Here is a 16719-nt window from a genome sequence, read left to right on the forward strand (position 1 = left end):
ACTTGATTTATGCTAAGCACACATTCTTAATAAGTTTACATGTGAGGTGTGTTTTTAGAACAAAGAGTAAATCAATGTAAATTCATGAACACACTTCATTAATTCACAGAAAAGAAATCAATGACTAGATGCTTAAAAGCATTGCCTTTTGAGTAACGAAGAGGCATTGCTTTTTAGTATTCCTCTAAGGAAACAGACTTCAGTGTGGGGTTTGCAAAATCCAGTGCAAGGTAGGATCGTCCATCAGGAACAGGAAAACGGCCTTTGAAGACATGTCATTTTTCAGATTTTATAATCACATACTGTGCTTGTAGGTTATATGCAGCACATGCATGTCCTCATGCAGGTGTGATGTAACCACAGGTTAAAAAGGTTGAAGACAAACAACTCTTATGTTAAAAAGAAAAAGAAGATGGTTGCAGGTCCTGAGTTTATGTTAAAATGTGGGACTGGTCATTATTTGGGTGAGTTTTTATTCTTGAACAACCTGGGTCCCCAAACCTGTAAAGGCTTTGCAGCCAGGGCTGATTTAGTTCATGTTGAGCAGGCAGCACTCCCAGGTGCTTTTCCCGTTCTCGATCCCCAAGACTGTGTGGGGGACAAGGGCGTGTGGATCCAGCCCTCTCACTCGGTGTCAGCTCTTGTCTTTAGCTCCCTCCGCAGCCCAGCTGTGGCAGGAAGGGCGTCCCTCAGGCCCAGAGTGGCTTCTGCAGCCACTTGCCATCACTCTGATCCAGGAAGCACCACTATTCAAGACTGAGTTCTTTCCAGAGCTTTGGTGAAAGACATTGATAGCCCTGTCATTGTGTACAGGAAGACGGGGAGGCATCTTTATTTTTTTTTTTTTTTCTTTTTTTTTTATTTTATTTTTTTTTTCCAGTGGGTTTTGTCATACATTGATATGAATCAGCCATAGATTTACACTTATTCCCCATCCCGATCCCCCCTCCCATCTCCCTCTCCACCCGATTCCTCTGGGTCTTCCCAGTGCACCAGGCCGGAGAACTTGTCTCATGCATCCCACCTGGGCTGGTGATCTGTTTCACCATAGATAGTATACATGCTGTTCTTTTGAAACATCCCACCCTCACCTTCGGGGAGGCATCTTTACAGAGATCTCTGCCGGAGGACACCAGGCCAGGAGTCGGAGGCCCAGGTTCAGACCCCACCTCCTGCCTGTCTCCACGCCTCTGCTTTTGTCCCATCTGCCAGAACCACTGGGGGACCAAAGTCAAGTGAATAAATGAATACATCTGGGCACACAGTCAGCTTTATATAGTGAATGAACTGTGTGCCCACCTTCCACAGTGATGATGCCAATCCAGCAGGCTGCTCTGAGCCAGGAGAGTGTCTGAAATGGATATTACCCATCTTCTTGCAGCTATTGAAGCAGCTCTGGGCCTGACCCATCCGCTCGGCCCCCAGTCTCCTGCCCGAGGTCTGTGTTTCTGCCAACAGTAACTGTGTTCTCTTTCCCAGTCCCCACCCACCTTCTCCTCTGCTCTGAGAAATAGACTCATAAGACCTACTCTAAGTGTGTTGTGCCGTGCCAACCTGCAGGGAACACGGTTCAGGGACCTTGACCTCCCTCCCCCCGCCCCACCTCCTGAAACTTTTTCTGGTGTGGCCCCTGTCAAACTCCATGGGCTCCACATCAGGGCTGCGTTCTTCATCACGTGGACTCTGCATTCTCATGCTTCTATATTTTTACTCAGATTTCCCCCTTTTGGATAAAATAACTTTTGCCTTCTCTACTTACTGTTTTCTCAACTTATTTTTTCCAGACAAGCCACCTCTTTCTGTCCACAAAGCCTTCTCTCACATGCCTTCACTCATGAATAGCTAATTCATTCCTCTACATTTCTCCCCTATCAAGTGCTGAAACATCATATTGCACCTTATTTGTATATTTGGATGAGTAGGAATATTATAAGCCCAGAGATTATCATCTAATTCATGTCTGACTCTTTTTTAGTTACACTGTATTTGAAAAACAAATGCATCTGTGGGATTTTTAATGTAATTTCATGTCCATGAGCTGTATTTTCATAATAGAATATATGTAACATTTATATGGAAATACATATTTTAATGTTAATTTATTGTTAGCTTCATTATCTCTCAGTTTGTCATTTTCTCCAAATAGAAATTTGTTGGTATATATATATTTATGGCACATATATTACATTCTAATAGAAGCTACCTCATTCTTTATCTCCCATCACTCTTGTGCTCTGAGAAGCCCAGCACGGTTCTAGGTTCGCATTCTGTTTTCTGGACAACTCTCCAGTAATTAGGGGCCATCGCACATATTGTTTGAGTGGATGGAAATGTGACCACATCAGAAATGTGATGAGAGAAACCTCCGAGCTGTGCTTTAGTTCCTTAAGCTTTCCCTGGATGATCTTCAATCTCTCTTTGATGTGAGACAATAATGTGTTTATAGGGTCTCAGGGAAAAGCCCCTCTTTCCTCCTCGAACTGAGGCAGAGCTTTATCTGTGAGTGCCAGCTAGTCCGTGATTCTGCTAGGGGAATGGTATGGAATGTTCTGTCCGTTGAAAAGCCATCAAACGCACCCAATTAAATTCCCCGGGCTTTGATGTCATCTCCTCCCTTTTTCTCCCGAGCATTTCAGGCAGTCTGATATCGGCCCCTGGCCAAGATCACATTGTAAGCATGAGAGAATTTGCCTTGTGAAAAATGTACAAAACTTGTGTTCTGTATTAAAGAAAATAAATTCTGCTTTTGGTGAAATATCAATACTTTTGTCTTCTAGACATACACACTCGAGCTGAGATCTGGGGGGATTAATGGATATGATTTATGGCCGCCTGGCTATGTGTGGTCTCAGAGGAGACACTAGGACCATCACAGTTCCTGGAAAAACTTGTTTTTCCTTAAAAGACATTATAACATTTACAGAATAATTATAGGCCAATCTAACCACATATAATAAAGGGCATAATGGTGTGTATCCCACGTGGAATAAAACAGTTTACAGAAAATTCTCCCTAGAAGCCACGGTGTCTCAGTATATTCTCATCAATGTTGTGAAAATCTCTTAAAGAAACCAACCCCTAATAATCCATGTGTAATTCATATTCCAAGAGAAAGTCCAGTATTATTTACCTGGGATTTCTTGCTACTTAACTACTAAGGATAAAAATATATTTCTACGTATTTATCCATTTATCTAAATTAAGAATGGCTCAAGGTGGTGCTAGTGGTAAAGAACTCACCTGCCAGTGCAGGAGACATAAGAGACGCAGGTTTGATCCTTGGGTCAGGAAGATCCCTTGGGGAAGGACATCCACTCCAGTATTCTTGCCTGGAGAATCCCATGGACAGAGAAGCCTGGTGGTTTACAGTCCATGGTGTCACAGAGTCGGACATGACTGAAGTGACTGAGGATGGAGTGGGGGTGGGGTAGCGTGGGGATATGATGTTTTTTTCAGTGTAATGAAAATGGTCAGAACTTGTTTATAATGATGGCTGTGTATTGCTCCACTAAAAACATCGAGTTGAACACTTTAAGGGGTTGAATTTTGTAATGTATACTGTGTGAACTGGATTTCAATAAAACCATTACCAAAAAAAGTTATGTAGATTGTAAATATTAAATAAATGTTCACTATTTTTCAAATATAACATATGAACTATAATTCTAACTTTCCAAATCTTTGTGGGGATTTTCTGATATGATCTCTATGAGGCCTACCTGGTATGACAATCCTAGACAAACCTGGACAGTTATTAAAAGCAGAGACATCACTTTGCTAAAAAAGGTCTGTATAGTCAAAGCTATGGTTTTTCCAGTAGTCATGTATGGATGTCAAATTTGGACCATAAAGAGGGCTGAGCACTGAAGAATTGATCCTTTCCAACTGTGGTGCTGGAGAAGACTCTTGAGAGCCCCTTGAACAGCAAGCAGATCAAACCAGTCAATCCTAAAGGAAATAAACCCTGAATATTCATTGGAAGGACTGATGCTGAAGCTGAAGCTCTGATACTTGGGCCTCCTGATGCAAAGACCCAACTCATTGGAAATGACCCTGATGCTGGTCAAGACTGAGGGCAGGAGGAGAAGGGGGCAACAGAGGATGAGATGGTTGGATGGCGTCACTGACTCACTGAACATGAATTTGAGCAAACTCTGGGAGATGGTGAAGGACAGGGTAGCCTGGTGTGCTGCAGTCCATGGGGTCGTAAAGAGTTGGACACAACTTAGCAACTGAACAACAGCTTGGTGTGAAATGGTTATGCTTTTCTCTGTACCTGTTCTGTTTCAGGCTCATCTGACTACATTTCTTCTAGCTTTCTTGATGTTTTGCTAAAAAGGCCGTAAAAATATAATCTATGAACTGAGTATAATTCTTTCTCTGTTTTGCTCTTTTTTGGCTTGAAGACAAAGACGGGGATCTGTTTGCTGCAGGATGGTAACCAGGAGCCCTTCAAAGTGCGGCTGCACCTGGCAAGGGATATCCTGATGATCCAGGAGCAGGACGTGACATGTGTGTCCGGAGAGCCTTTCTATTCCGGTGTAAGTATCTCTTTCCTCTCTTGAAGTTTTCTCATTTTTTTCTGTCTTGTCATGAATAAAAACATCTATTCACAGAAAATACTTAATATTTTTTTTTTACTCTCAGAGCCAGTAATTTTTGTCTACAGTGTAGTAAGCATCGTCCTTGCATATGGATTTGTACCGGGTTCCAAGACATACATGGAGGCCCATCTCCAGCCCGGGGTCTTGTTGACTCCGAGTTGTCACTGTGTGGCTGGAGGGACACTTGTGTTTGTGATCATGAGGGAGCGGGTTGTACCTTTCCTCCCCAAGGACTAAGTGAAAACATCACATGGCAGTTTCCACTCTGAACTCACCTTACATCTCACTGAACCTTCAGAGGGGGGTCTCTGGGGAGCAGGAGGTGGTTCCTGAACACATGTCAAGATTCTCCCTGGGGCTTGTGGGTGGAAGATTCTGTGGACCTCACAGAGTCATGCTGGGTGCTGTGCAGGCTCTGTCTGTGCCCTCAGCAGTGGACACAGGAATCTGCTGCTGGCCACAGGCCCCTGGTCAGCCTCCTCACTGAAGTACAGCTCTGGAGACAGGCTGAGGACTGTTCAGTGGTGAGGTGTTCAGGCTGAGGGGTGTTCAATTTCACCTGAGTACATTTAAAGATCTTATGAACTTTATTCAGTGATTCATGAGGCCTTTCCTGGTGGTGCAGTGGTAAAGAATCCACCTGCAGTGTAGGAAATGCAGGTTCAATCCCCAGGTCTGGAAGATCCCCTGGAGTAGGAAATGACAACCCACTCCAGTATTCTTGCCTGGAGAATTTCATGGACAGAGAAGCCTGATGGGCTTGGGGTTGGGCAATACTCATCTGGCAATTAGGAGGAGTTCTGTCAGCTAAAGGAAATAAGAGGTTTTCAGGGGGGGGGAATGGTCAGAAAAAGTAAACTGTTCCCAAAGAAAGGCTTGTTTCTGTGAAGGTCATCCTCCTGAGGGGAGAGAGGGTCTGTAGGGGAGGCGGATCATTCTAGTGCTGACAGGGGAGTTCCAGGCTGAGTGGTTAAACCAGTGACTGTCCTGGGGAGGCTGGAACTGCAGGGTGGTCAATGTCAAGTTCCTGGTGACCTGGGCTTAGCACATGGGATTCCATGGGGGCCTATCGGACCCTTTTCAATAGGGTCTAAACTATTTTGAATAATAATTTAGACCCTATTGAACTAATTTCAAACTAATTTTGAACTAATTTGAAACTAAATTGAATGTGACAGAATACTTTTGTCATAAAACTGGATGTTTTAGAGTTTATCATTCTTGTGTAATAACATCAAAGACATCATCTTAACAGTGTTGTCATGTGTGATCTCATGACACATGAGAGTCATGAGGGGAGAGTCACAGCATGTGACATCCTGGGTACCCAGGATGTCTGTAGCGACTCAGCAGGTAGACTTACTGTGTAGCTGATTCACAGGCTTATTTCAGACTGTTTTGTTGGGGTGAATAAAGCTGAATTGGAGCTTCCACCTTACTTCTCACCAACATCCTGCAGGGAATCACACTGGGCCCTAAATCGATAATCTCCTGCTGACTAAAGACAATGGATGCTTCGCAGCCTGTTAACTGTTCTTTGTCACAAACCATTTATATCATCCTGAATCATGGGTCTTGCTGTCAAGGCTGATTACACTGTTCCCATAGGGTCACCCTTTCTTTCTTTTAGTTAATAAAAAGAGTAATGGCCCTTTGCTTTTTTCTTCCCTTCTTTCTTTTCCTTTATTTTTTGGCAGAAAAATATATTACATATATACATTACAAATACACATATTTTACATACATCAAAATGGTAAATATATACACATATATTACACACATCAGAACGGTACATAGCAGTTGTCAGGTGGAAACGTGAATGCTTCAGTTAACAGAAAAAGTCACCTTCCTTGTGCTCAGAAGTGGACTATTATGTCCCTGTACCTCCTGAATGACCAGCCCCCTCAACCAGAGGAAGCCATGTCCATCCCTGTGAATACTATCTCCTTCAACGTTGCCCTGAAAGAAAATCAAATTTAACCAAGGTCGGTTTTAAATGTTGGCAATATATTTTTAGAAGGCCAGTGAGACTAAAATCAATATGAGATGGCTGCATATTTCATCTCAGAGACGCCCGTTTCAAAGGGGTTGCCAGTAACAGACAAGAAAATCTTAGAGATTAAATTCTAAATATGGCAGAACTATCAGATATGTAGCGTCAATGTAATTAGCACCTCAGTAGAGTTCTGATGAGCATCATTAGGACTTAGAATCAACAAAACTAGGCAACTTCCTTTAGTTTTCCTTTTGGGAGAAAGTATGCAGTTAGTAATCCCACGTGTGAAACCATCATTTCCTGAAGGCAACATCAGGAGAAATTGATGTCTGGCATTCACTGTGAGAGTCAGTGTTCACTCCATGGGGGATGGGCTGGGATGCAGGATTCAGAGGTGAGGTCCACTGTCTGTGGAATTTGATCAGGAGAGACATGGCAGCTCCCAGGGGTGGAATCTTATCAGCTCATCTGGAGTGAATGGGGTGTGAAGCCTCAGGTTTTCTTCTCTTTTTTCCCATCAAAGAGCCACTCACATTCACACTATATATACATATATATTTTTTTCAGCTTTTAATGCCATCAGTTGTTTTGTACTACAGGTAGAGAAATTTGATGTTTAAAAATAGGTTTTTCCCCCACTTCCCACTAGAGAAGTAGCCTTGTGGAAGGTTGGGATTTACTTCAGCACCTTGACAAACAGACCTCCATGGAGGTCTCTCCAGGGGCAGTCATGGGGCAGCCCTGTGCCTCCTAGCCAGGCTCTCATGGGGTGCGGGTGCTGAAGCAGCTGGAACTCCTGCCTGGACTAGCAGTAACAAGGAAACCCTCACCTTAAATAAGAAAAGACAATCAACAGCTGCCAACCTTGAAATGTCACAGATGTTACAATTATAACAAGGGCTGGAAGGTAGCCGTCATGAAATGGTTTTACCATTCTTACAACAGCATTGACACAAGTGAGAAAAAAAGAAAGTCTCAGCAGAAAGCAAATGGAAAATGCAGAGCTGAAAATTCAGCTGAAATAAGAGGTCAGAGGATGGGTTTGGCAGCAGAGTGGAGAGGACAGAGGAAAGGATCAGTTAACTTGAAGACAGAACAATAAGAATCACCCGCTCTGAACTTAGGAGAGAAATTGGTCTGAAAAATATGATGGACCCATGAGCTTAAAATGAAAAATCCAACATTTAAGACCTGAGTCCCAGAAAAAAAGAAGGAGATCTGAGCTCAAACAGTGCTTGAAGAAATAATGGCTGAAAACTCCCTAGATTTTGCCAAAGACATAAACCTATACATTAAAGAAGTGGGACAGATCTCAAAAGGATAAACCCAAGAAACTTGTGTCAAGACAGGTCTTAGTCAAATCCTGAAAACTAAAGACAAAGAAAAAACTTAAAAGCAGCAAGGAAAAATAATATTGTTCTTTAGCAATAGGGGAAAAGTAATTCAAATGATAGTAGATTTTCCCACCAGAAACAATGGAAACCAGGAGGAAGTGGCACAGTATTTTTCAACTACTGAAGAGAAAGAACCAGCAACCCAGATTTCTATATCTGCCTAAGTAACCTTCAAGAATTTGGCAGAAGCTTTCAACTCATTAATGAAATGGGCAATAAAAATGAGCAAAGGATTTGAACAGAGATTTTTTTCAAACAAGATTTATAAATGGCCAATAAGGAAAAAGAAGTGCTTGACACCATCAGCCATCAAGGAAATGGAAATCAAGACCACAGCAAGGTCCACTTTATATCCAGTAAGATGTTTATCATCAAAAAGACAGAAAAGAGCAAGTGGTCCTCAACTTGCGGAGAAGCAGAGATCCTCAGACTCTGCTGGGAAGGATGTGCAATGTCCGTGGGGTGGAACAGCCGGCAGTTCCCAGTATCACTCCTTTGAGGACACTCAGGAGAAATGAGCTCACATGTCTACACAGAAACGTGCCCACGGATGTTCACAGTAGCATGAGTCATAGTAGCGCAATCATATAAATACCCCAGAGGTGGAGGAATGGATGCATAGATTGTGGTGTATCTACACCGCAGAATGTTAGCTGGCAGCTTAAAAAGCAAAGTGTTGGTACATGCTACAATATGGATAAACCCAAAAGCATCACAGTGAGAAGCTAGACACAAAGGACCACATGCTGTATATTTTCATTACTGTGAAATGTCCACAACAGGTAATTTCATGGAGATATGGTGTAGATTAGTATGCCGAAGATTAGAATGAGGGGATCAGGAGTGATGGGTTCCAGCAACATTTTGAAAAGACAAATGTTCTTAAATTGATTGTGATGATGGATGCATAACTGAGACAATACTAAAAGCCACTAAATTATGCACTTTCAAGTGGCTGGTGTAAAGGTACATAAATTATAGCTCCTAAGAACTATTTTTAAATGTTTTTTTTTTATTGTAGTAAAATTCACATAATATAAAAATACTATTTTAACCACATTCAACTGTAAAGTTCAGCCGCACTAAGTACATTCATGTTGTTTTACAACTCTCACCATCATCCATCTCCTGAACTTTGGGGCTTGCTGTTCTATCCGGCTGATCTGTATGTTTAGTCTTTAAAAAACAAAACACTGTGTTGTCTTGATTTCTGCAGTTTTACAACAGGTCTGAGACAGAGATCCCAGATCCTTTGGCTCTGTCCTCTGTTTCAGCATCACATGGCTGTTACAGGTCCTCTCCACACAAACCCGAGAGCCAGCTTCCAATACCCACAGGCAGCTTGCTGGAGTTTTATTAGGATTTATCAATTCCATAGATCAAGTGGGATGAGTCAGTGTCTTGAAAATGTTGAGTCTTCTGGTCCTCAAATATAAAATATTTCTCTTTACCTTCCTCATCTTTGATTTCTTTCCTCAGAGTTTATAGTTTTCCACATAGAAAACTTATCGTCATTGTTTGGTTGCTCAGTCGTGTCTGACTCTTTGTGACCTTACGTCCGACTCTTTGAGACCCCATGGAAAAGCCCACCAGGCTTTTCTGTCCATAGGATTCTCCAGGCAAGAATACTGGAGTGTGTTGCCATTCCCTTCTCCAGGGGATCTTCCCAACCCAGGGATCAAACCCAGGTATCCTGCATTGCAGGCAGACCCTTTACCATTTGAGTCTCTAGGAAAACCTTTACTTGTTAGATTTGCACCACAGTATTCCCTTTTGGGGATTCCCTGGCGGCTCAGCTGGTAAAGAATCCCCTGTAACCCACTCCTGTATTCTTGCCTGGAGAATCCTCATGGATGGAGGAAACTGGCAGGCTGTAAGTCCTACTGCACAGTCTAAGAGGTCACAAAGAGTCAGACAAGACTGAACAACTAAACACACACATTCCCTTTTTAACGGGCTACTATAAATGGTATTGTGATTTTAATTTCAAGTTTCTGTTCTCATGGCTGATATACAGTAAAGCAGTTGAATTTTGTGTATTAATTCTGTCTCCTATGGCTTTGCTGTAACTACTTATTAGTTCCATGGGATGTTTGTTGATTCTTTGGTAATTTCTACATAGACAGAGAACAAAGACAATTTTCTTTTTTCCCCTCTAATCCACAACCTTTTTTTTAAGGTTGAATTTATTTATTTATTTAATTTATTTTTATTAGTTGGAAGCTAATTACTTTACAATATTGTAGTGGTTTTTACCATATATTGACATGAATCAGCCATGGATTTACACGTGTTCCCCATCCCGATCCCCCCATTCCCATCACTGTTGTATTGTGCTGCCTGTAACTTTCAGCACAAAGTTGAAGGACAACTTTGGTTGTGGTGAGGGTCGTGCCTGCCTTGTTCCCCATCTCAGGGGAGAATGGTGTTTCTAAGTACTCTTTCTCTTTGTCACAGCACACCCAGATTTTTCAATATCTTTGTTTCTTTCATCTTATTTTTCCACCTCGTCTCAGGCCTGTGTAATGGAAAAGACAGTAGAATCTGAGAAACTTTCATTTCCATCCTGAGTTGGATCTTGGCCAGGTTACTTCAATTCATTTGCATTTGCATTTTCTCACTCTTAATTGGGACAATGCTGCCTACGCAGCTGGGCTGTTGCAATGATAACGTGTTTGAAATGAAAATGTGGGGGAAAAACTCTTTATTCACTTAGCACATGATTATCTAACTTTGATTTAGGCCCAATGCTAAATTCTACGGATACAACTGTGAGCAAGATATAGATTCAGAACTCAGAAAACTAGTGGGAAAAGACAATCAAGGTCACAGTGTATTTTAATAAACCATCACTAATGTTAATAGACCCATATGTGCACATAGTAGGTTTTTAGTAATCAGAAGCTACTGTCTTGTTATTATTCTTTTTTTTTTTTTTTGAGGTTTAGTTATTTTTCTTGAATTGTCTAAGAGTTTGTGACTTCTCTTGTTTCTTTCTTGTATATCTTCTTTGCGTCTATCACACAAAATCAGTCCACTTCTTCACTGTAATCTCTCTAGTTTCTTCCTCATTCTCACGACTTCCTCCTCTTCTCACTACAAGTCTCAAAAATGTCCATTCCTTGGGTATATAAGAGCACTGTGTTCTCTTTGGTGACATGTACATACTGGTTCACATGCAGTTCAGATGGTAAATGTGGAGAATATGTCAAATATAATCTTTCAGAGAGCAGGGGTGAAAATAATTATGTTTTTGATAGCACAATGTCTTTTTCATAACATGAATGGGTTCAGGTGCACAACACAACTTTACACAAGTCAGCACTGCTGTTGGGCTCCATCTTTTTGTCCTGTGAGGAACAGGAAGATTAAAGGAAGGCTTTTCATGTGTATGAGTACATGGGAGCTCCTGACTCAATTTTGTGTTTTAAGAAATAAAATAACCAATTATACTTGGTTTCCCAAAGGACAGTGTCTTGTTGCTAGGCAACTTCTTTATGAAACTCATGCTGTGATAACTAAATACAGCTCCCAGTTAACTTCCAGGTAGCCTCTGATTATAGAGGTGAGCAGCTGAAGCAATCCATTAACACTGTCTCTCTTTCCTTTGACTGTTGGGGCAGGAAGGAGATCCCCCACATGGGGAGATGTGGAGGGGCTGGGGGCATAGCTCAGGTGACACACAGACTACTAGGGAGTGTCAGCAGGTGACTTACAAACAGTGGTCTGCCTTTACATGCCTCATGCTGCCTTCAGGCACCAATTTAAAGTTTTTGCTTTAAAGCACAAAGTCATTTGTCCTGTCTGTCTCCCCACTTTCTTAATAGTCAGCTAATGAAGCAGCAGCATCTAAAGGCGCTGGCTGCTTCTGCAAGTGTGTGTATGCCTGTGTGTTTAAAAAACATTAAAATAAGTGCTGCTTCTGAGATTTCCAGCAGGTTCTGCTGACTCTTTGGTCTCTCCAAACTCATCTTTGCATCAGCAGTTTTGTATTTGATTTGGAACCTGTTCTAAATATGCTCCCCCAAAGATGGGAGGACATCATACAGAGTGAAAAAGGCCCTGCACAGACCTTCAATAACTTGCATGCTTGCCATTCTTTCAGAGAAAAGCTGGGTTTCACACACACTCCACTGCTCAGGAGAACTCACTCACCAAGCTGTCCTCCTGTCCGATGATTGCTGTGCAAGATGTTCTAGAAACTTCTGGTGATGCTGCTTGCTGTTAAAAATGCATTATCATTTCCATTCACCATTGCAACAGAAAGAATAAAATATCTAGGAATAAACCTACCTAAGCGGACAAAAGAACTGTATAGGGAAAATTATAAGACACTGATGAAAAAAATCAAAGATGATATAAACAGTAGGAAGAATCAATATTGTGAAAATGACTATACTACCAAATGCAAGCTATGTATTCAATGCAATCCCTATCAATTTACCAATGGCATTTTTCACAGAACTAGAACAAAAAATTTCACAATTCATATGGAGACACAAAAGACCCTGAAGAGCCAAAGCAGTCTTGAGAAAGAGGAATGGAACTGGAAGAATCAACCATCCTGACTTCAGACTATACTACAAAGCTACAGTCATCAAGACAGTATGGTACTGGCACAAAACCAGAAATATAAACCAATGAAACAAGACAAAGAGCCCAGAAATAAACTCATGCATCTATGGGTACCTTATTTTTGACAAAGGAGGCAAGAATATACAATGGGACAAAGACAGCCCCTTCAATAAATGGTGCTGGGAAAACTGGACAGCTACATGCAAAAGAATGAAATTAGAACACTTCCTAATGCCATACACAAAGATAAACTTAAAATGGATTAAAGACCTAAATGTAAGACCAGAAACTATAAAACTCTTAGAGGAAATCATAGGCAGAACACTCAATGACATAAATCAAAGTAAGATCTTCTATGACCCACCTCCCAGAGTAATGGAAATAAAAACAAAAATAAACAAGAGGGACCTGATTAAACTCGAAAGCTTTTGCACAGCAAAAGAAACTACAAACAAGGTGAAAAGACAACCCTCAGAATGGGAGAAAATAATAGCAAAGGAAACAACTGACAAAGAATTAATTTCCAAAATATACAAGCAACTCATACAACTCAGTACCAGAAATACAAACAACCCAATTAAAAATTGGGAAGAAGACCTAAACAGACATTTCTCCAATGAAGGCATACAGATGGCTAACAAACACATGAAAAGATACTCAAAATTGCTCATTATTAGAAAAATGCAGGTCAAAACTACAATGAGATACCACCTCATACCAGTCAGAATGGCCATCATCAAAATGTCTACAAACAATAAATGCTGGAGAGGGTGTGGAGATAAGGAAACCCTCTTGCATTGCTGGTGGGAATGTAAATCGATACAACCACTATGGAAAATGGTATGGAGATTTCTGTAAAAAAAAACTAGGAGTAGAACCACCATCAGTCAGTTCAGTTCAGTTCAGCCTCTCAGTCATGTCCGACTCTTTGCAACCCCATGAATCGCAGCATGCCAGGCCTCCCTGTCCATCACAAACTCCTGGAGTTTACTCAAACTCATGTCCATCGAGTCGGTGATGCCATCCAGCCATCTCATTCTCTGTCATCCCCTTCTCCTCCTGCCCCCAATCCTTCCCAGCATCAGGGTCTTTTCCAATGAGTCAGCTCTTTGCATGAGGTGGCCAAGGTATTGGAGTTTCAGCTTCAGCATCAGTCCTTCCAATGAACACCCAGGGCTGATCTCCTTTAGGATGGACTGGTTGGATCTCCTTGCAGTCCAAGGGACTCTCAAGAGTCTTCTCCATATCACCCAACAATTCCACTACTAGGCATATATCCTGGGAAAACCAAAATTGAAAAAAAAAAACCAAAACACATGTACCCCAGTGTTCATTGCAGCACTACTTACAATAGCTAGAACATGGGAGCAACCTAAATATCCATCAACAGATGAATGGATAAAGAAGCCGTGGTACATATATACAATGGAATATTACTCAGCCATAAAAAGGAACACATTTGAGTCAGTTCTAATGAGGTGCACAAACCCAGAGCCTATTATACAGAGTGAAGTAAGTCAGAAAGAGAAAGATAAATATTGTATACTAATGAATGCATATGAAATCTAGAAAGATAGTACAATGAATTTATTTTTAGGGCAGCAATGGAGAAACAGACATAGAAAACAGACCGATGAACCTGGGGGTAGGGGAGGAGGGAATAGGTAAGATGTATGAAGGGAATAACATGGAAATTTACAGTACCGTATGTGAAATAGACAGCCAATAGGAATTTGCTCTATGACTCAGGGAACTCAAACAGGGGCTCTGTGACAATCTAGAAGGGTGGGATGGGAATGGAGATGGGAGGGAGTTTCAGGGGGGAGGGGACATGGGTCTACCTATGGCTGATTTTTGTTGATGTATGACAGAAAACCACAAAATTCTGTAAAGCAATGATCTTTCAATTTAAAAAAAAGTGGCAAAAAATATGTTTGTTCTGACATTTTGAAATTTGTATTTTGAGAGTCTATGTGGGTTATCTGAATTAACTATAACCTTGGTTTTGCTACTGTTTTAAGGGATCAAGTATTTATTCTGTTCAGAAACAGAATGAAGAAAACAGTTCTGCTATCCAATAACTATGGTTTAGTTTGACAAGCAGTGTTGGAGAAGCAGCGTCTGCTTGATGAGAATAAGGGTGATCTTTAATCAGCTTATCCCTCTGAGTCTTCCAGGACTGGAGCTTCTCTGACTCAGCTATTGGTGTTGGTGTGGATCAGTATTGATTAGATTCTAAATGTACAGAGTATTTTTTATTATTCAGAAGGAAACCCACATAAAGTAATATAAGAACTAGTTTTGTTAAATATATTTTACATTGTCCTTAAAATGATAAAATTTATTTAAGATATATTTTCTAAACCACCACAGGTGGGACATCTTAGGTGACTGTTAGTTAGGGGAATAGTCAAGTAAACTGGGAGTTTGTGGAGATGCAGAGACCAGAAAACAGAAATCTGCCCAGGTACCAGGGGAGATGGGTGGAGTGTAAACCTTCCTCGGTAGGGGAGGGCTCAGGAAGACGAGAAGGTTATAAATAAATGGAGAAGCTTGTATATAAAAGCTCTCAATCCTTCAGCATGCCAGGAGAATATGTATTATGTAGAGTGGAGCACCATGAAACAGTAATATTGATGTCTTTTTTTATTGGAAACTAAAGGATTTGTTCAATAGTGACTCTTTGTGATTTTTAAGTGTCATATGCTGGTGACTGAATGATTGGTTATATTGTGGAAGGCAAAACAGAGCTGCTTTTGAAAATGGATAATCCCACTGTCATAATCCCATTATGATTGTCAGTTAATTGTAAAATCCATTCCTCTTCCCAATAAGCAGTCATTGTGAACATGGTTTATTCAGAGTTTCAACCCCAGACATGCACATGGACCACTAATGTGCTGCAACATGGCGGCTCCCAGCCATGTGCTCTAGTCTCCGTGAACAGTATGACTGTTAGTGATAGAGATCATACTCACCACAGACACTAAGCTGTTTTTCCGTAACAAAACTTGTGTTATTAGACAACAAAAATACATATCATGGGAATGAAAAAAGGTTTTAAAGCTCAGATTCCAAGCTATGTCCAAAAAAGACATTGAAAGAAGTTAACTTCTGAGAGGCTAGCAGTTTAATAAACTTACAGTCTCTTTTATCATGACAAATGATTAGGCTTTGATTTAAAAATTCCAAAAGACTCCATTTATTGTGAGACCTGGAGCCTTTATGCTGCCACAAAATGTTCTTTTTCTTGAAGGGCGAACACAAAACCCAGAGGAGGAAGATGGTGTGCAGGTGCAGTGACAGGAAGCACTAACCACTCTTACAACCTGTCTTTCAGGAGAGAACAGTGACCATTCGGAGACAGGCTGTGGGAGGATTTGGACTGAGCATCAAGGTAGCTGTCTCTCCATCTGTCCTGCAGAGCATGTGCTCAACACCTGCATTTCTGTGAACTTTAATTCTTTGTGCTGTTGTGTTTGTGCTGTCCTGCCTGACTCTTTGCAACCCCATGGACTGTAGACCGCCAGGCTCCTCTGTCCATGGGATTCTCCAGGAGTGGGTTGCCATTTCCTTCTTTAGGGAATCTTCCCGACCCAGGGATTGAAACTACATCTTCTATATCTCTTGCATTGCAGGCAAATTCTTTATTGCTGAACCTTCAGGAAAGCCCTTTAACTTTTTGCTCATTGATAATTAGACAAGAGTGCCTATAGAGAACTTCTCAGTATTTGCACTGAGTTGTAAAATAAGTAGGCTCTCAAAATCTTAGCCGCTTTTGGATTTAGAAATTTTAGAAAAGTATTTTGGAGTCACTCAGTCATGATAAACTCTTATGGCCACATGGATTGTGGCCCACCAGGCTCCCCTGTCCACAGAATTCTCCAGGCTAGAATACTAGAGTGGGTTGCCATGCCCTCCTCCAGGGCATCTTCCTGACCCAGGGACCAAACCCAGGTCTACTGCACGGCAGACAGATTCTTTACTGTCTGAGCTACCAGGGAAGCCCCATTTGGGAGATTTACCTTACCTGAAATTGAATGCAACTCATTAATTTTCTTTATGTGGTTTACTCTAGAATTTCAAGTATAGTCCTCAAGTGTGCATATCTTGTAACCAGTCAGAGCAGAAAAATCTGGGCTGTCAGTGA

General features: G+C 41.3%; 1 protein-coding gene across 1 annotated transcript in view; it reads left to right on the top strand.

Moving 5' to 3' along the window:
• Positions 1–16719, top strand: part of SNTG1 (syntrophin gamma 1) — a 375824-nt gene that overhangs the window by 241102 nt on the left and 118003 nt on the right. The window contains exons 4-5 of the mRNA XM_043880416.1: positions 4407–4541; positions 15910–15966. Coding sequence (XP_043736351.1) covers positions 4407–4541; positions 15910–15966 — 192 coding nt within the window. The remainder of the gene's footprint in view (positions 1–4406; positions 4542–15909; positions 15967–16719) is intronic.

Source organism: Cervus elaphus, chromosome 21, assembly GCF_910594005.1.
Source record: "Cervus elaphus chromosome 21, mCerEla1.1, whole genome shotgun sequence".
NCBI lineage: Eukaryota > Metazoa > Chordata > Mammalia > Artiodactyla > Cervidae > Cervus > Cervus elaphus.